The sequence below is a fragment of the Agelaius tricolor genome, unplaced genomic scaffold (assembly GCF_023055355.1).
Source record: "Agelaius tricolor isolate 1412-34295 unplaced genomic scaffold, bAgeTri1.0.p SCAF_13, whole genome shotgun sequence".
NCBI classification, from domain to species: domain Eukaryota; kingdom Metazoa; phylum Chordata; class Aves; order Passeriformes; family Icteridae; genus Agelaius; species Agelaius tricolor.
This window is the reverse complement of record NW_027269273.1, coordinates 10,493,960-10,520,485: the sequence shown is the minus strand read 5'-3', so window position 1 is coordinate 10,520,485 and position 26,526 is coordinate 10,493,960. Positions and strand designations below refer to the sequence as shown.

The window sequence follows — 26,526 nt, the reverse complement described above, 5'->3', positions numbered from 1 at the left end:
AGTAGCAATTCTGGTAATTTGAGCAGCAGATAGGAGGTTTTTGGCAATTGGGCAGATCAGCAATGTTAATCATTGGAAATTCTGGCCAACCAAGGAAGGAAGTCAAGATGCCTTAGCTTGTCTTAATGGTGTCAGGTGGCTTTGATTAGCAGCCATAGAACAAGGATGCTATTGTGCTTGAGAGCAAGTTTTAGTCAATTAATTTTCATGTATGCTGCAGAAAGCTGTCAACTAAAGGCAAACTGGTTAAATAAAGTAATTATCCGGTAATACCATGCACCATACCAAAATTCTGGCTTTTTAACTTTGCAAACTCAAATTTGTGTAAGGATCCATTTAAGTTTCTGATACATATAATGGTAATCCCAGTCACTGAAGCTCATGGTAGACACAGCTAAAGAAGCTACAACATCAACTCAGCTCCTGTGGGAACCGGAGTGCACAAGTGAAAAATTGGTGTCACTTCTTCTGCCCTGAGGAAGGCTTCAGAAAGCTCTGTGATGTGCAAGAGTTGGACCTTTCAAAAGTGATAAAGTACTACCAGAAATACTTGTTCCTTGCTCTGGAAGATATACTCCACCCAGTTGTGCATAATGAGAGAGAAACTGCAATGAAGTGACCTCTGTATTACCTAGCAAAAACACACTGTCCTTCCTGTGCAGGCAGGCATGAGGAGAGGGAGGCAAGGGAAGGAGCCACAGAACCTTCCTCCTTTTGTCCTTTTGTCATGCATGAAAGGATCAGAGGTCAAGCTGTCACACCCACTGTCCTAAAGCCACACTGCAGCCACGTCCCATCAGCACACACTGCATGCAGTCAGTGCCTCTGCTGCAAACTGAGCACTGCAGGAGGTCAGGGGGCTGCTGGAGCAGGAGGCAGGGCAGCAGGATTCAGGAGACAGGTTAGTTTAGATCAAACAGCTTTGGACCACAGCAGAAAAGGAGCATGTCCCTGTGCCAGAACCAGACAAGCAGATTTACCTGGAAGGCCTTTTGGATTTGATTCCTACTGGCATCAGCTTTGCTGTATCTTCATTAAATGCTTATAACACTATGCTTTACTGGCAATATTGGGAAGGGCAGGGGGTGCATATGACTACCCATATCCTGTGTTTTACTTTATTTTTGGCATGGAGGTTACTTAGAAGACAGTATTGTCACCAACCACTGTCCTCTGCTCAGCAGAGCCATCACAGGTCAAAATATATTCAGCATGGGACAGATACACCTGCCTATCATCAGTGCTGGTTTAAAGAATTACATGACTCATTGAGTCTTCAATCAGGAACCTATTTTAAGCCTCACTGCCATTAATTGTGACTGAATTTCCTGTGTGGGACAGCAGACTTCTGCAAGTGCTCAGGAAACACTGCAAGGTGGGGTTGGTCACTCAGAAGCCACACAGAGGGAGATAAGCCTGAACATACTAAAACATAATGGGGTAGGCTTGCCCTTTCACTAGAACAAAGCTACTGGTTATTTCAAAGCTTTAATGCTCTTTTATCAGGCCCAGGTTTGTTCCTGTACTAGCAATGATATGCAGTAGAGTGAGAAATCCAGGCCAATTTCTCTGCCTTACAAAGTCTGCCTCCTCCTCAGGAAGCAAAAACAAGGCCTCTTCAGAGCTATACAAAAAAAGATCCATAACACTAATTTTCTGGACTTGAAGATCACCATGAAAACATAAAAGATTTTTAAGGAGTAAGAGCTGAGGAATTACTGGTCTATATATAAAAAAGAAATGACACAGAAGTACTTGATTGACAGTTTTAACATGAAAAGTCCATCACTTGTGAGATTTTAAAAAGGGATTGGGCTAAGCAGTTGAAATATGGTGTAGTAAAAATCTTGCTGTAAGGATTAATGAAGGCACCTTCACAAAAGATCTTTAACATTGCAGCAGTTCTAAAAGCTGCCAGATATTCAAGATTGTTTCCTTTTGCTTTTTTCCCCCATGTAACTGCATAAAGAATTGACATTCTACAAGCTTGGAGAATGTTAGATTCCAATTCTATTATTACATGGTTTATATGCACTGAATCTATATCATTGAAATACCTTTCAAAATAACATTAAGTGTAAACATTGAGATATAATCTAGACATTTTCATTCTAAAACATGCACTAGAACTATTGGAAATGACTAGTATCTGTATTATATTCATAAAACATTAAGGATGCACAATTGTTATTACCATGAAGAGACTGTATTACTAATTCATAAAAACATTCAATTTGGCTGAAAATTAGAACTGGAAGATTATTTTGCTTTGGTACATTTTATGTTTATGAAAAAAATCTTAATTGCCTATTGATATTTTAAATTCTATCAAAATTTCCCATATAAAGTAAAGTTCACACCAAAGGTTGCTCCTGGCAACAATCAGGAAAAGCTAAAATGTTGCTCTTATTTATGCAGTAATGCTGATTTACCATAGGTACTAATAAAATAGTGTGATCAGAATCTGTTTATGTTCCCATAAGGAAAATATAAATGCATGTTGTGAATTAAGTAGCATGTCCTGAAGTGCTCTGGTATTCAGCTAGGAAAAGTGAAATGCATTTTAAAAGGAATTAGTGCTTATGTACTCTTAAGTAATACTGAAGAATAAGGTTTTTTATATATGTATGCTAAACCTTTAAACATTTCAGTATTTGGCTGATTCATGCAAAATTCTCCATGAACAGTAGCATTTCCTTATTTCTATAACACAGAAAAAAAAATGGGAGTTTGCATGAACTTGGTTCTTGTACGAACTGCTGAGACAAATTTGGAAGCAGCAAAAAGTGTAATAGTTTCAATCTGATCTCATGCACTAATCCCTTTGATTGGAATTACTGCTACCAGATAAAGGTACCTAACTCAACTGCTTTGTCAGGTTTATTCCAATTCAGACAACTTACAGGTCAATAATAATTACAGCTAATAATAGAAAGCTTTTTGACCAAATTTTATATTCGGGAAAGAAAAGTTCTCCTTCTTTCAATAATCTCTTGAAGCAGTTAAGTTTTAAAACAGAATAAAGTACTGTGTAAAATAGGCACAGAATTATTTTAGTTTTAAAACCTTTTATTTCAGATAAAGCATGCTGCTATATACAGAAAAAAATGTGAGTCAAAGCAAGAGCAATACAGAATGGGCAACATATTCCTTAAAACTTACAAGATGCTTTTAAAAGCTTCAGTGTACCAGCAGTATGATATATTCTTCTCACTCCTAAATCACCTCTAGCAAAATATCATTTCCTTGCAGATCCTGAGCAACCTCAGCTACCTCTCTTCCATATAATGATAAATTAAAGTTTCCAACACAAAACTTACAGCAATGGTTTCAGTAAATGACTTTTGCCAGTATAATATATTGAAATATAACTTCACATTGCTAATATCTTATTTCAAACAGCATCATTCAGCTATGCAAACTGTGTTATACATTTAGCAAAGTCTAGGCCAATCAGTTTTCCTTTTCAATTTTCTTTCTCTTACTTCATTATCTTTACATCAGTAAAACTCTGTGAAAATCTCATTCTTTTTCCTTCTAAAGAAATACTGTCAATAACTTCCCTCTCATTTTCTTCTAGAATTAAAGTCAAGAGACTACAATAGTGACGTTTTGCTGTATACTGAAGTTTGAGATAATAAAGGAAAAAAAGCTAAGCTACTTTATCATGAAGAACACGTCCTGGGTTGTGTCATGATTTCACCCTTGGTGAGAGCGAATGGCTAACAGGCTAACAGCAGAAACCAAGTGCCTAGTAGCACATCTTTGCACGAGTGGCAGGCTCAGGCTCTAAGTCAGGCCAGCAGTTAATGTGTTACTGGGACCCTGTGTTTGCCCTCGGCCGGGGCCGTTTAGCTTTTAACATTAAGGAGCTGCGCGGACAGGCCGTGATGCCAGTTGCGCAATTTGGCAAAGCGTGGGCTGTTACGTTCCGTTTCAAACCTCTCCCTGTGGCATGAGGAAAGAGAGAGACAGAGACAGAGAGAGACACACATACACAGAAGAAAGAAAGGAGGGAGAAAGAAAGGGGTTAGGGACCATGGCTACCACTCCTCTGCCTTACAACTAGGACAGTGGCAATTTATTTGGATTTTTTCCTCGGCTTTCAAATCAGCATAGTGAAGGCTGGGTGATGCTTTTTGGACCATGTGTGAAAGGTTTTGCAGTGATTTATTTCTGAGAAGTAACTTGATATAACTTCTTATTCTTTGACTTGTGCTTGGTATTACAGGGCTGCTTTTGCTAGAAATGCAGTGTATCCCATTGTTTTCCTCCCAGCAGTTTCTCTTGGCTTCTCCCTTCCTCTCACACAACTGAGGAGTCAGTGAAGGTTAACTCATACAAGTGCAAAATAAATGCAAATTATTTTCCATTCTCTAACACTTAGGTCAGCCCATATATAACCTGCTGTCCTTCCTGCCAGGACCACCAACCCCAGGTTTCAGCACTACTCTTGTATAGCTTCCTCAGAATTAGTGAGTATTAGTGTAGACATTTTGCATAGATATTTGTGGTCATTTGTGTCACAAAGGAGAACAAGAGGGGATTTTCAAAGCAGAGTCCTGTGAAGTATTGGCCACCTCCTGCCACCCCTGACTGCAGACTGGGGTGCTCGAGCCATGCTCAGCACCTCTCAGGATTTATCTTTTCTAGATGCCCTATAGCTTAAATTCAGCTTTTGTACATAAAAAGGGGAAGAAGGAAGATGTGAGATGATAGCATAGTCAAGGAGAAGTATATCAAACAGAATGAAAAAGAAAATGTTCTCGTTATTTACAAAACTTTTTGCAGTCATTGCAAACAAGGTCATTTTTTCCTCATTATTTACACTCAAAACACAAGACAATTAATTGTGTTAATGCAGTGGAACTTGAGAGTGAAACCAGCCAAACACAAAGGAGCAGACTGGGCTGGTTTTACTCCTCAGGCTGAGGAAAGCACAAAACAATAAACAGAGTAAATGCCAACAAATTCACTGATATTTCTAAATCTTTTGAGCTTAGTAACACAGTGCCATGCAAATAACAGTCCTAAAGGAGTCTTGATGTGTGACTTCTCAAACTATTTTTTATGCTTTTAGGTAATCAGGAGACAAAGTATTTCTAGCTGGACCTTTCTGATGGCATTTTTTTTCAGCTACACCAGAATATACTAGCTCCAGTGGGTCTGACTTACAATTTAAGAACTTCCTGACTGCTTTGAAGATATTACCCCTCCATTCAAGGAAAAGGTATCTAAAAACATCTGTTTGGCTTGAAATGGATCCCATCTCTCCAGAAATTATTCCACAACAATGATCATACCAGCAATGAAAAGTTTTCATAGCAAGTTATATTTTTATGTGTGCCTTCAAAATAGCAGCAGCATGAGCAAAGGACAGTCATACAACACACTCATTAATATTAACTGACAGGAATGTTCTGCCACCCAAATTCCCAAGTTTATGGGTTTTTTTTTGAACATATGCCATGAAGTTGGAAGCAGCAATCTAAAAGTGACTATTTTAAAGTAAAACAGTTCTGCCAAAAATAAGCTACATCTTTCTTCCCTGCACTCCTAAGTGTTTGGAAGAAACCTGATCGCCATTCCATGCAATTCCTGCTGGCTACACTGAGCTGACACAAAGACACAAGAGAAAGCACTAGAGAGAGATTGCTCTCAGCCTGTCTGAGGCCACAGTGATGGATGCCTGCACAGCCAGGACCCTGCTGCCAAATGTTTGAGGTGGGTGTCAAGCACCCAGATGGTGCCAGTGCTGTCAGTGGGGTAGGAAGGAGACCCCAGTTCATTCCTTGCACCAGAGCTTACACCAGTTGCACTGTCCCTGTGTAACTACCTACACATGCTCCCTTATTCCTCTATTACCAATGCACACCTTAAACCTGTTCAGCTGTGCCCAAACATTACCAGAAGCATCCTTGGGCAAGAAAAGAATAACACAGTGATACCTAAAGACTGCAGAAAATGTGCAAACCATAGTGGATGTACTCATGTACTTGGAATTACACTGGATAGAATGTGCAATTTACATGTGTTGATGTGTTATCAGGTAATTATTGTCAACATATCTCATACCATGTAAAGTTTCCACTATTTTCTATTTTCCAAAGCCACAGATTAAACCTAGAAAGATTATTTCTTTAAAACCACATATTACTCTCAGATATGAATGGGGCAATGTTAAGTTCAGCACAATGCTTTAAATCCCATCATAATAAGGATTTGGACGTGTGCTATTACATCAAAACAGATAATGCACAATACATGTAATGAGAATTTGGCTCACGTATTTGAGGGAAGAAATAAATCCCTGAGGGCTATAATGTCAAGCCTGATGTTCAGGCACCCAGCCATGAACTTGGGTGAACTGCAGTGGAGGGCTTACAGCAAACACCAACTGAAAGCACTCTTGTATTCTCACAGGGAAGACAGCAGATTCTTTTTCACTGACTCAACATTAGTAACCTGCACTGTGATCAAAAGTTCAGAACCTTTAAAGAACCCACAGGGCAGTAAAATATAAAATAGAAAAAGAAGAGGTGGATTGAGTACCAAACACATCACAAACCCACCCGGTGGCTTAGAGCACCTAAAGTGAACCAGGGATTTGAAGTATGCAAGCAGAAACTAAGGATTGCATGCAGAATGCTTCTGATTCAACGGCAGTTTTTAAGCTCAACATAATAATATTTAATACATCTATTTCCTGGCTATGCAGGATGATGATAAATCTTTAATTCCATATTATATCTCTGAACATATCCTCTTTTTCAGTGTTTTTGATACATCATACGAAACAAATACATTTATCCATTAGCAAAAGCAGTCCTGTGCTTCCATATTCTACAAATTTAGGTCATATATATTCCAAACAAAACATAAACCAATGATTATAGGTATGAATGGAAACAACTCCTTTACTATATCATTTAAGGAGAATCAAATGTCAATCAGAGGGTCATCCAAATAAATTGCTCACATATTTCAGTGCTATCACAACATTACATATTTTTATCCACTTACACATTCAAGTAGTTACACAGGCCTTAGAACTCATCACATTCACACACCCAGTAAAGTACAGGAAAGTTGCATAAGCAGAGAGCTTTCAGATTTGAACATACACTTCAGCAATTTTACACTGTTTTTCCTAAAAACATGCTGATTTGTTATCTTTCTCATTCAAATGCCTCTCAATGACAGCATTTTAACTTTAGTGATTTTTAAGTAAATGTGTTAGAATATTTTAGGACAAATATAATAAAGGAAGTTAAAATTAATGCCATTTTAAAACATTATTGGGTTATCAGGAAGGAGAAAGCTGTATTTTTCACAGGGACTTGCCTACCTTGACCTCCTCAGGGCTTCTTCATCTGGATCTTGCACTGCAGGAAAAAATGCTTCAGTTAAAAAACAGAAAGAAAGGAATCGGCTTTATAGTATTTAAAATTCTGTAGAAACTTATAAAAAGACTATCTAAAGGTGCATTCACGCTGACTTTGCAGTAGTGGAATTTGTAAGAACATCATGAAGATAGCAGTTCCCTAGGGACAGGAAGGAGGATGTTAGGAGGAAGGTAGCTATTACAACTACTTTCCCATTCATTATTAGCAATGTTTCACAGCTGTAGGCAATGATTCTACAGAGAGGTCCTGCTGTTTTGTACAAAGCAGGAGAGACAGCAGCAGCACATTAATGGGGGAAGGGAATGCTAAATATTTCCTCCTGATGTGGGAAAAGGCCCTGACCTTCCTTCTCTCTACAACAGGAACCACCTGTGAGCTTAGTACCAGGTAGCCACAAAACCATTTCCAAAGGCAACAAGGTTAAAGCTCTGTGATACTCAAATCAGATCTAGGTTTAGATAACAGGGCTGATAGAGACATAGATTCCATACAAATGGTGATTCATTTTTTTTTTGACTTCCAGAAGTCACTTCTCTAAAAGACTGTTACAGAAAACAGTCGACATGTTTACCATTTTTGTCTAAAGAATGGACAGCTCTGTATGTCTAGGCTGCAGGAAACCCAAAGATTACACTGCAGAGACTTGATTTCTAAGTAGGAATAACTGTGGGGCCTCAAATGCTCGTTTACTGTACAATCTGTTATACTTTTATGCTGAGGCCCCTGGCAAAAGAATTTTCTTCATAAAGCATAAGATGAGATTGTTCACTATGATTTCTGAGTTCCCTCAAGTTACATGCAGGATCTTGAGCCTGGAAAATAGTGTTCCCTGAGTATCAGTGGCCAATACCAGGGCAGTGAGGAAAGACATGAATCTAAAATCAGGATGAGGGGGATGTTTTGTTATTCAACTTACTGTACTCGGTTCCAGTCATCTGGGCAAGGATACGAAAGGACTTGGACTGCAGGTTAGCAGAGCGACGGCTCCAGTCCTCACTGTCATCCTCAGGCTTGTTCTGGGTTTTAAGCACAGCCTGATACACTGGAGAGGCACTGTCTACATGAGGATCCTTTATAGGGAGGGCACTGCAATTCAGAAAGGGAAATGTTGGAAGCAGTATCTCACCAAGCCATCCCCTACATAGCTTTGAAACTATCACTTCTTAAAAAAATGCATAGATCAATTTTATGTTATGGCTCATTCTGTCTCTGAAAGGGCCTGTTATCTTTCAAATCTGTTTGGAAATACCTGTTCACGATTCCTCAGCCAATGCAGGTACACAAGTGTGCAGTGGTAAGAATAATATGTGGAGAGTAGGCCAGGCAAAACCATTTATTTCTCTGACCATTCTTGTTACATATTATTTCTTATAAAAACAACTTCACGTTGGTACTGTTTTATGTTTTCTTTAAATTATAGTGCTGGGCCAGTGTACCTTAAGGTTGCAATTAGAAATAAACCCATATTTCAGTATAAAAATAATGAGGTAGACTTTTATAGCTTTTTCTAGAGATGATTCTTTTTCAAACTGATTTAAATTTCCATCTGCCATAGTCTGGATTCATTGTCTACTAAACATGTGAAGCACAGGAAGTCTAGACTTGCACTCAAGACTTGCATATATAAGTAGTATCTGAAATCTTTAATGACAGAATGGATCTCAGGATCTTACAACATGCTTAATCATCTTGCAAAGTGATATATCCAGTTGTGCACACCTAAAATCAAAGCTACACAGGTCTGTAGCACAAGTGAGGTAACCTCGCTTTGATTTATGATGCGGGCTAGAAACAGGCATAGTAACTCAATAGGTTTTGGTGGTATTTTTTCCCCGGTGAAAACAACTTCTGCATAGCAGAATTAAAATTAACTATTAACAGAGCTGCAGAAATATACACTGAGGGAATGATGTGTGCTTGGATCAACTTGGCTCCATGACTGCTCTAAATACAAGGTCTATTTCTGAAGCAAGTGATTTATTGTAACAGCTTTATGCTATTCCATAAAGAGCTTTGCAAGCAGCAAGATCAACTTCATGAAAACTGAGAAACAGTTCTGTTTAAAGTTAAGGGCCATTTGGTCCAACAGTTGCTTCCTTGGTTCAGGCTCAAAGTTAATGCCATCACTTTGCAGAGAAAATCTACAGAGAATCTGGGTCTGTGATTTGAAAGCCTGAGAGGACTCATGAAAAGCCAGGATGTCTGACATGGGATGCAAATGTTACCAGGTAGTGCTTTAAATATCAGTACTTCCCAGCTGACACACTCCTCTTCTTCAGCACTGGGTAATAAACACTGGTTTGATGGATTTACACACAATACCATGTATTTATAACCCCCATATATGCAAACTTCTCCTTTCCTGAGGAGCCATCAAAGTACAAATCCCAGTTAAGTTTTTTTGTGCGTTTCTACACACCAGTGGGGTGGAACACAGCTTAGGTTTAGAATTTAGAGAAAAACTTGACTCTTCAGTTTAAGCTCTGCTACAAAACATACAAGTTATGTAAAAAAGTTCCTCAGCGTGAAAGATGGCCTGTAGGAGGAAGAAACATTTTCGAGCTCCTTTTTTAGCTTGTGTTTCCTAGACCACAATCCTTACACTATCCAAACACTCGCAGGTACAGAAGGCAGAATACAGACTTGTTTATTTTGGGGAGGCTCTGCCATCAGTGACTTCCATTAGTGCTGCTGCTGTGTGCAGCAATGGACAAAGTGGTGCCACAGCCTTCTTTAGGTGGAAGAGGGGAGAGAGAACAGTAGTTCTCCTCTTGTGGCCCATCACACATAGCTGAAGGGTTTGCTGAGGCAGGCAGGAAAGCATAGAGTTCTGCCTTCTCCCACCTTTTGCAGGAATAGTCTTCGCATGGCAAAGAGATTCTCTCTAATATCAACAGTAAGTCACAGCAACATCCTCAGGACTGTTCTGCTGCTGCTTCTGACACTTGGCTATGCTGAAAGTTCTGTCACAGCAATGTTCCCCAAAAGGTGACCCTGTTTTCAAGTCCCCAAGGCACTTCAGGGTGCTTCGCACCCAGAACCTGCCCTGTATGAATACCAGAAGTGACTGCCTGATGTGGGCCAACAGTTAACTTCATATCCCCACACTGTGTAATCTTGCAGAAGCTTAAAAACATGCTGTATGGGACAGCAAATTTCCCAGCTGAACACAGTTCTAGGGTGGATAATAAACTACTGGATAGACAGTGCTGCTGATTTCAACCACGGACCACTGTGGCAGCAGTGGTGTGCCAGCCACAGACAGTTCAAATTCCTCTGTTTATATCCTCTAGCTCAAATGCTTTCTTCTTATATTATGACCTATGTACAAAAAGGCAGTTCAAAGGTTTATGTACAGATATGCCATTAACTCAAGCATTGTTAAAAAAATAGAGCTGGAAGCTGGACCACAAATTTCACAGTAGCAATGTGTGGCATTAATATGACATATTAATATCCTTATGGTAGATGATTAAGGCAGGAAATGGAGCCTGGTGAATTAACCTCCCCAGCAGAGTGAAACATGCTCATATAAATTGAACTAAATTAATGCAATACATTGGAGTATTTCCAACTCTGTCTTTAATTCAGCAGGCCTTTTTCTTTTTAAAAACATAATTATATTGTGGATGAATAACTAGGACATATAAGCCTCTCAGCATGGAAGTGTAAAATAGAGCGCATCGCTGATTATGAGCATTTCATAAACCTAAATGTGACAGTTGATTCTTACAGACAGCCTAAAGATGCACATAACCATGTTAATACCTCTGTTATACCTCTTTGTAATTTAATTTCTTTCCATCTGGGTGTGGATGTGCAGAAATATCATGCATCTTTAAGCATATTACTTTAAATTAATCCCACTGAAAAAAAAAAACCTCTTCCCAAATGGGTTAGAACTGTTGGAGGTTTTTAATCTAGAGCCTAAGGTATTCTAGTAGGAGTCAATAAAAATAATTTTCCTTTTTCTTATCATCATTTAACTCACATATTTTTACATTAAAAAAACCTTTAAAGACAGTCAAACTTCTCTGAATAAGTAGCGATGGAGGAATTTTATTTTTTGGAGTTCATTATAAACTATGGTTTACTATGTGATTCACTCCCTGGAGTCATTATGCAGATTTAATTTCAGTAGATATTAAGTAAAAACTTAGGAACACTGCAGTGTTCTACCCCTGCTGTAGACATACAACAAAATATTGTGACATCAGGTATTAGACTGATTCCAGCTATTTTAAAAAAAGCCCTAAGAGGTAAAAACCCCACAACCCAACAAACAAAAGTTCACGTAGACTGGTAAATAGCCAGCCAAGTTGACTTATTGCAGAGATCACATAAAACCTTAGTTTGTACAGTCATATTATTGATTCTTCAACTTTCAGATCTTATTCCCAATAAAAGTGCTGGATATATGTCTTTATACAGCTTGTGAATTTGGCTAAAACTGCATAATGGAATTTAGAAGTGGTTTGACAGAAATGTACTCAAAACGTACTGTCCACAGGGTTTTACTGCAGCCACATAGCTCCTGGTTCTTGGTTTAGCAAGATCAATTAAAACAGAAAAAGAAAGAGAAGAAAAATATATAAAGTCAGGGCTTTTGAAATTTTCTGCCTTTAGGTTTCAGCATGGAGTCTGAGTATCAATAATTCTGTCCTTCCCTTTATGTTTTCCATGGTGATCCAGTAAGTGTGGCTTATTTCTAAGTGACAAGAGTCTGACTCTGATTTCATGAAGATACATCACTGATTTCAAACGGTCAAACTAGAAAATGAGTTCCTATCTTAAGCCTGTCTGTCCTTCATCACTAATAAAATAAGTAAACTGTTTCCAGCTGCTGTCTGCCCTTCAGATGTGCAGTCTGAGTGTGCTTATCACCCTACAGACACTTGTGGACAAATGAAAAGGACTAAGGCTACTAATTAAGAACCAAGACCAAATTATAGGCTGATAACTGAGACAAAATGAATCAGCACACAATTTGGTCTGCTTTTATATTAAAAACACCTTATACAAATACTTCCTCATTAAGCATAATCTTAACTTAGACTTGATTGACTAAGCAAGCTAAAGAACATTATGGTTTCCACTGCAAATTAAACTTCAGAATATCACAGAGGAAACTAAAAGTAACTTATAAAATGAAAAGGATCCACATACGCAGCATTAACTTTATAATCCTCTGATCATTTAAATAGGTAATTTTTTTAAAACATTACTATTTGCATCATATAATGCTACAGCATGTAATAGAAAGTGCCACTGTATCATAAAATGTCTCCTATAATCCATGCCTACGAAGGATATGAACTCTCATAGAGAACACAAAAAAATTTCTTTGTCCTTCAGTAATTGGAAATATGAATCTACTCAACACCTGTGGAGATTCACTGAGTCATGGCCAAAGCCAGCTAAAAGTATTGCTTGTGATCCATCATGAGGGAGAGCTGTGATAAACAACAATATTGGTGCAAAAAGTTAACAGAAAAGAAAAATAATTATACAAAAGAGAGAAAAGTGGCCAGCAAAAGGGAGCACAAGCAAATACATAAACCATCCTCATTTTGAATAAGCCTGCAGCTAACACATGGAAAAGAAACTACGTTGAAGTGAGTTGCTACACCTGTATTTTGGTGTCATATCAAAGGAAGGCAATTTCTATTTTGGGCAGAAGTGCACCTGGTAAGAGAAACCTGGCTACATTCATAGCATATGTAATTTCAGTGAAGTTATTACAACTCTGGATAAGTTAATCAGGTAAGATTACCAGAAACATGCATTGGAAAAGCAAAGTTATTAAAGATCAGGGGATTTTTGGATAGTCCAAAGGATCTGTGTAAAACACATGTACTGTATGTAAACTGGGGATAGGGAAAATACAACAAAACATTCCATTCTGAAGAATAAAACAGTAGCCAACGCTAAATAAATATTTTGCATTCTTCACATCTCAATAAAAATTCCACTCTCCTTTTTCTGTCCTTTCTGAGCTATGCATACAATAGTGACTATTATAAATCATGGTTGTCAGGAATGAAAAGCCATCCAATATCATATACAGAGCATTAGATGTATTTTTGTGGGGTTTAGCAGTTCTAGGAGGAATACCAAAAAACTAGGTTAAATTAACGTACCCCTGACCATGGTAGGGGTTTGGAACTTTAAGGTCCCATACAACAACAAACCATGCTATGATTTTCAAGTGATCCATCCTTTTAAATTCAAAACATGGAAGTGCTTTTGGACACTGTCTAGGATTGATACACATTTGTGTAATATACCCCAGGAAAAAAGAAAGAGTCCAGTAAGAGCAAATGTGTCATGCAGGTAGGGATGTTACAAGTACCATGCAGAGAAAGAGCATTCCACAGAAGGAAATAACCTTACCCAGCAAATTCTCCACCCTGGGCTTGTGCCTGGCCTGCAATTGCATCCATGATAGCATCCTGGGAATACATGCTGATCGGGGTGTTATACTGCGCGTGAATTATGGTAGCCTTGCCGCCAAGGCCCTTCACCTCAATGGGTTTGTGGGTAGACAGGGCAGAGTCCTTCAGGACATTGGGGTTGAAACGCTCCGTGAAGTCCGTGCTGGGTTATGCAAGAGTGAGGTTCCATGGGGAAGGAAGGGAGGGGAAGAAAGGAGAGAGGCGTGAAGTTAAGTGAGAGAAGCACCACCAAGAGAGGAGTGTGCATGTCTGTTCATGGCATCTCACCAAAGCTTCTCATCAGGGAAGCACAGACAATGTAAGTACCAAGCAAAAAGATGGCTGTGCTAATGGATGTAATTTTTGGGTTGGCTTACGATGTATAAAAAGGAAAAAAAGGTGAAATAGCTGTCACTGTATTAAATTACCACAAAAATCAGTAAGTCTTTGTGTGATACTTACATATACTAAAATTCTGTTGTTATATGCATATATACGTTTAAGTGTATACAAACATGCACATGTTTGTATATATGCACATATATGCATGCCCATGGGACGTACATGCAAAGTGCAGAGAATTCCCACTTTTTTTGTCATCCGTTTGTGTTTTCAGAAGGGTCTTATAAAGGTCTAGAAAGTACAGGGAAGTGAAGAGATATCAGGTTCTCTATTATTTAGAATGTTTCAGTACTTTCTGTCTGTGTTATTAATCACAGTGAAATGTAGTACTTGTGCCTTTTAATCTTCAAGGCTTTCCTTACAGAGACTAAATCTTCCCAAGATCTCTGTACACCAGCCTGAAGTGCTGCTAGAGCATGATAAATGCTCAGTCCCAGATCAAAATATGCAACATTGCAACCAAAGGATCAAGTACAGTTGGAAGAGCTGCTGCCTTTGTTTCCAGTGACTCCATTTACAAGGAAAGATTTTATATTTGACAGACTGAGCCCCTAAAGCAAGCTAACTGAAGCTTCCATGACACCAGAATTAGTTTGATGTCAGACTGCAGCCAAAGAGCAGCTGGTTTTCTTGTAGGGTTGGGCTGTGCATAGTTCTAGTCCTAGAGCTAGGACTGAGCACTGCCCAGAGTTCCAATGACCAATGTCAGCCACTACGGTGGCTGCTCTTCAACCTATGGGAGATCAGGTGAATCTCTGGTCTGCAGTTCCTGTCCTGCCAGCAGCAGGGGGATACCAGCAGGAGAGATTCCATATACTCACCAAACTGGACAAATCTGAGAACTCCATCCTTTGTGAAATAACAGATATTTCATAAATGTTTCATTCAGAACTGAACCCAAAGCTGGAAATAGATATTTCTCTCCCTGCAGAAGAAATGCTGAAGAATTTAATTCCATTTGATTGGAACAATTTTCCTTTTCAGTTTAAGACATTAGATTGTAAGTTTATTGGCTAATAGCGTTTTTCTCTTTACACACACAACAGTGTGCCTGTTTACCATGGGTAGCCCCAGAGAGTGAGTTAAAACCAACCTAGCATGATGAAAAAGGTAAACTCAAGTAAGGCTGGCAGCCATCTGACTTAATTATCTGGAGACTATTACAGGTGATAGGGGATTCCACTTTGTTTTCAGCCTTTTGTTTGGTGGGATGCCCTGACTGAGGATGGACAGAGAGAGATACAGTCACATATCATTGCAAATCCTTGATAGAACATTGACAGCCACATGCACAAGGACCAGAGACACACAGGAGCACATGCTGCATTACAGCCACAGCCTTCACTTGCACATGCCAACATCTTAAGAGAGGGAACTGGGAAGTGGCATTATGCATTCAAAAAAAGTGAAAATTATCTTTTTACCAAGACATTCTCACATTTAAAACACATCTCCCTTAACTATTCATCAACTCTGACAATTCTATAATTACAATTTACATCATCTCTGGAGGGGTGATGGGCTGAGACATGCAGGTTGCTGTACTCAGCATGCACATGCCTGACTTCAACAGTATCTCTTTTCTGTGTAATACCCTAAACAATCACATGATAATTACAAATACACAGGTCCTCAAGATCTTGAATTTAGTGTTCTCTTTCTTTCACAGTGTTGGAAGTACTAAAGAGATTCTAAACCCAAGATCTGAGAAAACTGTGCAAAGGAAAGGACAGAGGTTAAATATGCCACCTTTAGAGAATAATGTTCTAAGCAATTTGTTTCCACAGTCAGTTACAGAAATCAAAGCTACTAATGTCAGAACAGCCTAAACTTCCCTCATGGTAGCAACAGGAGTCATTTGGGCTTTCACTTGGGGTCTTTAAGCAATTTTAGTGATGTCTTTCAAGAGGTGTTAGTCACATTACATACACCAAGGCAAAACTTCCACTGAAGTTAACAGGATTCCAATAAAAATAACAGAAAAAAGTACAGATTGCCCACTGCTGAGTTCTTTTTCTAATTCTGGGATAAAATAGAAGATATTAGTGCTTGTAAGGAGTTCTGGGCTCTGGGACAAAGTGGCAGAGGTAAGGCTACAGAGACAGCACCTCTGCAAAATGAATGGGATCTTTCTCCTAAGTTACAAAAGAATCAGGAAAAATAAATCCCAAAGCAAGTAAGATTACAAATACCCCCATAAAGTGACTTCTGCTTTCTAAGACAATCCTGTCAGAATAATTATTAATGTGAACTGGCTAGGATTTTTCACTCCAAAGGACTTACACCATCACACCCACACTTCACCGAAATCAACAGATAATGCAAGATCAATGTAAATTATATGCATTAAATATTATTTCAACTTTATGTATTCTACTACTCCTAACTTTGTACTGTCAGTTTAAATTTGACACTTAACTATTAGAACTATTTATTTTATACTCAGTTTGACCCAGTCTCCAGCAATTTATCGACAACACTCAGGTCAGAGGCAAAAAGCAAGAGTTTAGAGACAATCCTCTGACCAGGGTCAAAGGTCAAAACTGAGGACTCTCTGAAGTCTCCTAAATAAAGCAGATCAATCACATTTTCAAGTTAATAGTTATTTCTTTTTTGGACAATAGATTTATCACGGTAAATCACTTCATAGATTCTTTTCCCATATCAGTATCTTACTCCAACCTAAATTTGAATTTTATCAGACTTTAGAAATTAATTTAACACTGAAGCTAAAAGTACTTTACTAATAACACACCAAAAAAGGCTCAGATAATGCTCTCCAAACTCTGAGGGCATGAAGATGACTTAAAGATTCAAGAGAACTTAAACCTGCCTGTAGAAGCACAATCACCTGAAAGCTTTTAGAACTGGGCAGGCTCAGATGGCAGCTCTATCCTAGCATTAGAGCATCACCAAGAAATGCCAAGCGGGAGCACTGCTGGACAGCAGGGGCAGCGCAGGGCGCCTGCCACACCAAGCAGATGTTTAAAAAAATACTTGCACTTGCAAGCAGACACAGCAGGAACACAGGGGATCATGCTACCCCAGAAAACACATCTTCACACACACAGCATCACACAAATATCTGGCACTACACAGAGGTGATACTAACTTGGCAGCGGTGTTGGTTATGACCTAGAAGAAGAGAAAGAGAACAAACAACATCAAAACCAACCACACAGAAAAAAGTCAATAGTTCGTAGAGTGCAAAGGGTACAAGATATTTACAAAAGATTGCTACAGCTTTTCTCAGACCATCTACAAATAAGAATAAAAAGAATAAAAAGTAAATGTATGCCTAAAAACCCTACCATGATTAAGAAAGGAAAAAATGCAGGGATTATAGTTGATCCACCAGGACTTAGTAGGGTACCATGGCATTTTGGCTGACTGTTGAACATGATCTTATTGCTGTGCATCCTTAAAAGTACTACTGCCAAAGTGAAGGGAGGAGGGAGCAGAGGGGAAAATGGAGAATTTTCAGAGTATATTCTCATCTGAAAATAGCACATGAGTGGTAGAGATATATTTTTCTCTTAGATACTGAATATTCAGGGATAAAGTCTGTTCTCAGGCCACCCTCAGAGCTGGTTTTGAAAGACTGATTTTTAAATCTTTTACATGCTGGAGAAGATCCAAAGAATATATTGGTAAATGTTTTAAAGCTAAAACTAAGGAAAATGCCTTTGTATATAACAAAGCATTTGCCTAGATAGGACTGCACCTACATTATGCCAAGAGGTGTGTAAGCCATTTAATTTTGGAATAGTCATTCCTAATTTATTCCACATGAAACAAAGCAAGCCACGCTTGCTATATGGCTTTTTGGATATCCATATCAGTATATTTTATAACTGGTTCCATACAGTATGAAAAAAAGGTATCACACTCCATTCCTGTATCTCTGCATAAACCAGTGATGGTGCTTGCACAATAATTCCAAAGCACTGTAACACAGGATAAAGCTGGGAGTGCAGAACAGAGTGTGCTCAGTCTGAACTACAGTGCTCTTCCCAATAACTCTCTGTGGTGGTTGCACAAATAGCAGTAATGGGCTGTGATATTTATTTTAACTTTTTTCCCCCCAAAGCTTAGAATACCCACATTGTGCTCTTTTCTTGGTTGAAGAATAATTAATCCTATTTTGTGCAAAATAAAGAGGAAGAGATCCACCGTCAGTTAATCAACTTTCTTTTTACTGGGCTGTATGGAATGCTGTTGACAGAACTGAGCACTGAGGACTCCAACTTGCTGCTGTGACATTTCTGTGTCTGGGACTGATAGAAAATACTGGACAGCAAAGCTACACTGTTAAAGAGTGACATTCCAGTTGGATTTGGCCCCTCCTGCTTTTTCCTTGCAGAACCTTTGATATCCTACCTATAATCCTTTTGCCTTGGCTCATCAAACAGCACTTTTCATGATCAAAAGCACTCTAATGAGCCAAAGCTGCAGTAAAGGCTTTGCACTTTTGCATTTCCATGGTAAAGCAATCACAGATCACCCTCTGCAGCTACTGGTCAGACTCTCAGATTTGAAAATATTCTTCTACGTTTATAAACCCTACATTAAGCCAAATGTTCTTACAGGAAGTGTTAGAGATATATTAGGAACAAGCTGCAGCCTGTAAGCACATCAGTGATCCTATATCCATTTTAGGTGTATGCAAGACAGCTGGGCACTCATTTACAATGAAACAAGTGTAATGGTATCATTTTCTGACTCATCTATGCATCTACCATACATATAAAATAGCATTTTCAAGGCAGAACTACCAAACCCCTAAAATACACCTTAATTAAAGGAATAGAAAAGTATGTCCAAAGAAAAGAAACATTATGTGCACACACTAAGAACAGCTCAGTAGTCATGTCTCAGTAACGATTTTTGAGACGTGAAGAGACTGCTATGGCTCCCTTCAAAAACAGTAAAGCTTTGCTTCTCCTTATGTTTAGGATGTGATGAGAAAATTCCTCCCAGTTCAGAGCCACACATAATTTTAGTTTGACTCTATATAGGGACATGTCTGGAACACCCAACTTGCTGCTCACAGAGGTCACTCAGTAAGAGGCCAGTAACCCAAGCCACCTGGCACGTACTTGTGGGACAGGTATTTACTGCCCTTGACCTACAGTGTGAAAAATAACTTACACTGGAATGAAAAAGATGCACGTTACAAACTATGACTCACTGTTCATATTTATTCATACACTCCAGAGCTTTCAGCACATCACGTTCCACACTCCTAATAGGCTATCTTATTTTTCACCTTGGGTCAGAGTGATAAAACTTTAATGTAAAGTGTATTAGAGAAACAGATGCTTTGTTATTCTTCACAGATCAAGGAAGTAATCTCAAAATTAATTTCAGCTTCTTGATAGGATTTTCCAAAGGGTTTAGCTAAACCTGTAACAGCAATTCACACAATTAAGTTTAAATCATCTGGTGAAAAGGGCACAGAACTGAAACATACCTTAAGATCACTCCTCATGCTTGAACTTTCTCGCAGCTTTTACCATACAGCTAAGTGCATGTTTGTGAAAACACAATGAATTCTGTTTTGGAGCACCACAATATCACAACCATGTTGTATTACATGGTAAGAATGTTCCCAGTAAGACCAGAGCTGATTATTCAGTGCTCACAGTGCTTCCTTATTCCCATATATGCACTGTGAGATTGAGATTATCATGGATGCCACCAAGTCCCAAGATAGTTACAGGTTCCATGTTTTTCTCCACAGAGCAGGAGGCAAGATACTTCTTACTTCATGGATAACAGTCAAGTGGGAGCGGGAATGATAGCACTATTGAGCTCTGAATTTTCTCTGCATGTCAACAGAGATGTACAGTTCTCTAAATCTCAGAGAAGTTATCAGATAAGACACATTTATTTAGTGCTTCTGGACTCTTTGATCTTTTCAGAATGTTCCTGCACGGCAGGATAAAAGTTTTTTATTTTTTTGTTTGTTCATCAGTATTCAAGATGGTAAAGGCAGATAGCAGTTCCCTAAAATTTCATTCAAACTGAATAGAAAGGCTCACACTCTCTTTGGTGAGTCATGGATGCAGCTGTGTTGTAATTCTGATAACAAAACAGTCACAATGCTGAGCCATCCAAAATTCAGCTCCTTCACCCTCACCCCTGCAGGTATTAAGGAAGATTATGAACATAGTGGAGAAAAAGACAATAAGATATACACCCAGGAAACTCTGCATATTGAAATAAGACAAGAATTGGTATTCTTCAGGAAACTGTAAATTGAGAGACAAGTATTCTGAGGTTTACTTTGCTGATCTTGCTTACTAACTGATTTTTTTTTTTAAGGCAGTTGCTTTACTTAATTATCAAGTATGAGAAGGGAGGATAGAATTTTCTCAGATAAGTTAATTAGGATTGTTAATGTTGAGTGCTCAAGGGAGTGGCAGTGAATCATCTAAAATTGCTTGAATCATTTAGAACAGGAATATATGCTCTTTTAATTGGATGAAATACCCCTACTTTTCTACAACTTAAAACCTCTTGGTTTTATTTTTGCAAAGAGCTGTTGCAAATGGATATAAAGTACTTGAAGATATGCATTTGCTACCAGACCTTGAGTGAATTGTAGGAATTTTCTGGTTTTCCTTATATAGCCAAGTCCCTAATGTCAAGAAAACACTTTTCCCCATATTCCTAACAAGAAATTTATCTCCATTTAAAAAAAAAAAACAAACCCAAACCACAAATAAAGTAAAAAATTAGATTTGTTTGATGATTTATACATGAAGGCAAAAAATTAGGAAAACCTGTTTCTCCCTGCTTTTTCTCATGTTCTGCAGTCCAAGATCCTCACTTCACAAACCTACTAACAAAACAGATGACCTGCAATATAGGAATATGGAAAACCTTGACAGCATGGGATCAAACTATCTGGGCAGTATCTGGAGATCATTCCTTGTTATAGCAAAGTTAACATTAAAGCTAAAAGATGCAAGACATTCTTCATACCAGAGGATTCAAAATATTGCAGTTCTGACTCATTTTGCACAGGAAAGCCGCATTAAGGCAGGAATTACAGCAGGACACTTCAGTAGCTGGGTATGTCAGATTTGCTGGTCAAAGCCATTTCTCTCTAGCAAAGTACCAAAGATCAGGTGTGGTTTATAGCAGCTGCTCTGATGTCTGACAGCAGTACTTGGTTCTTTGAGACTCCATGTATTAGTTAGAACTGCTGAGTGTCACAACCCTGAGATGATTACAGTTACTTCAGTCCTAATGCTCCCCCCCGCACGCTCTGCTGACAATTGCCAATCCATGCTGCACATCACATACCACCAACCATTATTTTGTAATGGCAATGTGGGTATGTTCTGGGGCTACTGGAAAATTTAATTATTGATCCAGGCTTTAATAATGACTGCTAGACAAACGCACAATAGGGTAAGCACCATTACATTCACTGCTCAGCAAGTTCATTACTTATTGAAATAATTAAAGATGTTACCATGTTACCTACCCTCTAGGAAGTCCACCTTCCGAAGCCCTTCGGTTGAGACTCAATTTATGCATCTCAGCCATTTCCCTCAGGGTCTCTGCTGAGTACAGGCCAATGGGGTTGTTATACTGCCTTGCAGGGCTCAGCTGCTGAGCAGGGCTACTGCCACCAGCCAAAGCAGGGCTTGCTTTGGAACCTAACGAGCTCTTGGCTGGTGAAATGTCAGGAGTCACAGACTGAGAGGACATGGAAGATCTAACTGTGGTAGTCTTTAGGTAGGAAGAGCTATTTGAAAGGCTGATCTCTTGCTGGTTGAGGTAGCCTGAAAAGGTTCCATTGGTTGCTAAAACACTACCCACAGGCCCAGTCGCCGTGTTAGTTAGAGGGCTGAAGGTTGTTCTGTTGCCATTGATTTCCCAAGCAGGTTCCTGTAGTAGCAAACATGCAAGCCAAGAAAAGAAAAAAAAGAAAAGAGCAATCATAGAACACATGCAAAAATAACATATCTGCAATTAATGCTGTAAACATAGTCATAAACTAGCAATAAACAGATCGGGGCCAAAGCATTCAAACTTTCAGGGAAGATTTTCAACAAAGAAATGCATTGTTTCAAAATAAGGGAAGCAAAACCAACTCAGGCATTTTTTACTAGGTTTTAGTTGAAATCAACAAATAAAGCTTAACATTAAGAGAGCATTTGCTACTAGTCAACCTCACAGCAATAATTTTATATTAAGGCAACACTGTCCATTAATTTCTAGGATAATTAAGAAATCTTAAAAAAAGTCTTGAGGTAAGAAAAGTTTTAGATCATGTATAACCATAGAAGTCAATGCCATTATTATAAAGACACAATGGTTCTAAACCACACCATTCTGTTGTCTGTGAGTGCACTTGAGGTTATGGAAATGATGCACTGCTTTCCTGGGCTCTGGTTCATGCTGATCAGGCCATGCAGCAGGGTTAGCAGAGACACCCACAGGACTCAAGAACTGCTCCACAGAGAGCCTGCTCCTATGCTGATCATTCCTGCTTCATTTCCACTTGAAGGAATGTGTGCTTGAGAATATACAGGTGTGTATATTCTGCGCAGATAATATTCCTAGGGACAGCAGCAGGTATTGCCTTACTCAAAGGAATCTACAATACCTATACCCATAGAAGTCTGTGCTGGTGCTCAGGTTCAAAACAATCTACCAAAAACTCATCCTGGAAAAACACAGTCCAACACTTGAGTTTCAAAAATGATTCACTATAAATGCACCTTAGTGAAACCAAAATAAGAGGTGATTTCAAAAATGAAAAATACTCACAGTTAAGAGGCCCAGTAATGCCTCATTTTTTTGCCTCATTCATGGGCAATGCAATCATCATCTTTAACACCTTGCATGAAATACAGTTCTGAGAACAATTTGGCCTCTGATTCTATGCTTTTGCTAGTATTGGTTATCTTTAATGTAATTTACTAATTGTGATACTATGGTTCACGAGAAAAATATTTTTATTGCCCTTTTGGTTTTTTCTATATTGCATGTATAAATGTAGGGAGCATACATTTGAAAATAAAAATCAAGATAATATGCCTTGATTAATTAAAATTTATTGGGAAAAAACCCTAAAGGTCTAAGGATATAAGTAATCATAACATTAAATACATTTAAGACATGTTGAATCAAAAATGTAAGGCAGATAAAATTAACTTAGATAATTTTTCTTAGTGATAAACAGGAAGAGATTTTAGCTGGCATTAATAGCTGCCCGAGGCTGTAGAAACAGATAATCCTAAAAGCACTTTCAGACCATGCCTTTTTAAATAAATACATGTGCAATACATACTTTGGTTATTCCACCCTGAGACTGAAAATAGCAAACAACAATCCCTTCCAGTGGTCTATTGAAAGCTTCTGGGTATCATTAAATAAATAGAAAAAAGGGCTTCTCTCTAAAAATGTGTACAAGAAGAGGCACAAATATGTTCAAAAATTAAGTAATCACTTGGGCAAACCATTTTTACATGCCAGCACAGAGGGACAAAACAATTAAATAAAAACTAACACAGACGTAATAGAGGAGAAAAAGGATATGGTGGAGTTATATTTATTTGTTACCCTGAAAACACTGTGGCTTTTAGTTAACTGTGGGCTTCTTCCTACACCCCAAAATAAAAGGACATGCAAGAAGAGCTCATTGTAAAGTATCAGTTTCAACTACTAATGGAGAGAAATGCCACATATTTCCTTAGCCCTGATGCATTTTCATAGTGTTGGTGTTACTGGACAGTAACAATAGGCAAAGGGGAAATTATAGGGCAGCCATAAAAAATGATGGCCGATGCTTTTGGTCCCTTTTGGCACAAATGGAGTTCTGGTTTTACTCCTTAAACAATCTCTAGCTGGAATACCAGCATACTGGCAAATCAGTATTAGAATTCTTTAGAGCCCAGCAGTCCCAGGTTAGCAATCTCCATCTTGAGTTCATATTTTGGACAGTTTTAGGGCAGCTGTTTTTCCTGTGTTGTGGGGGAAAAATGGATGAAACCAGAAGTGTCTAAGGGAGAGGCTGTACTTCTAAAGAATTACTGCTCCATCATCAGCATATTTAGCTCTTCCCTTTCGTGACTAACCAAAAAATCTCTGATTCACTTTATTCCTGGGAGAATATTGTAGAATTATTTTTTGTCTCCAGTTCAGTGTCAAAATCAGATCAATGCAGAATTTCAGACTATGAAGGGCAAATGTCTAATACTGAGCAGCAGCACTGAGCTTTCAGCACTGCATCACATGAAATGCAGCCAACAATAACAAACGTTCCCCTGTTCCCCATCCCTTATCCCATTCTGTTTCAGTGGCTGGAAGAGCAAGCTGACATTTCCAGCTCTGGGAGCCTGATGCTACCCTCGAGCCGACCAGGAGAGGAGGCTCTGACACTGAGCAATGGGCTTCCCTTCAGGAAGATGCTGGATCGTGCAGCAGTCCCTTGCTGCGGGAGGAAAACTGCGTAACGTCAGGGAATGAGCTTCCAACTGAGAAATGTAGAGGAGTCTCAAACCTTTTGAAATAGAAGGAAGCTAGGAATCAGCTCAATTTCCATTCTGAAATATTATTTATTTACAAAAATCCAATTTCTATGAATGGCAAATATTCCTTCTTATGTATCAGGGAAGTGGGAAATAAATTTAGATTGGGTGATACAATATCAGGCTTTGCAGGTCCTCTCCCTTTGACAAATCATTCTCTATTTATCTATTGCTGTGACCCTACAGTCATTACTCATCTCTTGCACTTCAGGGAGAACAATTTTAACAGTATACCAGTGATTTTGACCCACCAACCCATGCTCAAGAAGCAATTGTTGCTTTAAATTTTTTAGAGGATAAATGGAATGGAGGCACCATGGCACTGAATGACTCTCAATGACATGATCAAACTACTTTTGGCTGAGCCAGCTTCTCCATCCTGTACTCAAAAAGTCAGTCATCTCTATCTATTTTCTCTTAGACACATATTCTCCCAAATTTGGCAGGAAAGAAATCATAAGTATGACAAGATGCTCACTGGGACTCCAAAATAAGTGTTGTCAGTAGTGTTTCACAGAAAGCACAACACATAGCCGTATTATTAGAATTAACAAGGCTGCCATTACCTTCATGCAAATCAACAAATGTTAAAGCCATGCTTAGCCCTAAAACACCAGCTTGAATGTTTTGAACTGCACTGAGCTGAATCTTCACTTGTGTTGTGTCCCCTCTGAAGAGCTGCAGTCAATGAGTTCATTGACTGATTGCACTCAAGCTTACTCTTACTGTTATCTGAATGCTTTCAACATTAACTATGCCCTTTCTTCCAGCTATGCCCCACCTTTGCAAAAGACTTCACTAATATTTGACTAAACTAAATGAAAATTGTTTCTAGTTTGAGATTTATGTCAGATACAGTGAGACTGAAAAGCAATCAAACCTTATTTCCAATAATAGCCCTACATACTGATGGTTGCAGAACCTGTATCATCTATAACATTGATCAGCTTTGTGAAAAAATGACTGATCTTTGTGAAAAAAGTATGCTTGTTTCCCTAAAACAAAAATAAAACAAAAAAAAAAAAACAGTGAACAGTGAAAGAAGAAGTGCATGCTTGAAAATTAGTGGAAGCTGCAATCAGATCAGCAGTAATGTACAAGAGGATTTATGTTTTTAACTAGACACTGAAGTTAAACATGCAGTTTGTTTAGCTAACATTGCCACACCTTAACCTTAACCAGAGAAGGGAGAGGAAAGCTTCTTGTGATGTATAAGGATGACACTGTCACGACTGTCTTGTAATGCAGTCTTTTGCTGATTTTTAAAAAATACCATCAAATTGATTTCATGTAAACCATCGGTCTAAAAACTCTCAAGCAGAGGTGTGGAGGTGACTTTTGCCTGTGTGTCACAGAATTCTTCATTTCTACAGTTATACTTATTACTAGAAATAATAAAGGGACAAGCAAAGAAACCTTGGTTTTAAAATGTATTTAGTGTAACACAGCTTACTGCCAAATCAGCATTACACTGCCTCTATCAGTAAAGTATCTTTATTCTGGATTTTGAGACTTCTCTGAGAGTTCAATGCCTTTTTTCCTTCCAAACAACTCCTAGAGAAGAATTTTTCTTCACTTAAAACTTGCTATTAGTGTACACAAGTGACACAAGTGTCACTCCTCTTGACCTGCAAAGGGTCCAGCACTCTGATGTTACTTCTTCCCCTGGGTGAAAGACTCTATACCTAAGATCTTCCTGAATACTGCAAGATAACCCATTTCCCACCATAA

At 38.6% G+C, this 26,526-nt stretch overlaps 1 protein-coding gene across 3 annotated transcripts in view; it reads right to left on the bottom strand.

Moving 5' to 3' along the window:
- LDB3 (LIM domain binding 3) overlaps positions 1 to 26,526 on the bottom strand; it is a 114,781-nt gene that overhangs the window by 35,904 nt on the left and 52,351 nt on the right. Inside the window, exons 5-9 of one of the 3 annotated variants that reach the window (XM_071438701.1) lie at positions 17,355 to 17,377; positions 13,800 to 14,003; positions 8,323 to 8,492; positions 7,349 to 7,385; positions 3,109 to 3,948 (exon numbers count right to left, since the gene is read on the bottom strand). In XM_071438701.1, the coding sequence (XP_071294802.1) occupies positions 3,852 to 3,948; positions 7,349 to 7,385; positions 8,323 to 8,492; positions 13,800 to 14,003; positions 17,355 to 17,377 (531 nt within the window). In that variant the 3' untranslated portion in view covers positions 3,109 to 3,851. Of the gene's footprint in view, positions 1 to 3,108; positions 3,949 to 7,348; positions 7,386 to 8,322; positions 8,493 to 13,799; positions 14,004 to 17,354; positions 17,378 to 21,740; positions 22,148 to 26,526 lie in introns of those variants that run through there. The other 2 variants (XM_071438702.1, XM_071438699.1) reach the window with 2 other exon arrangements.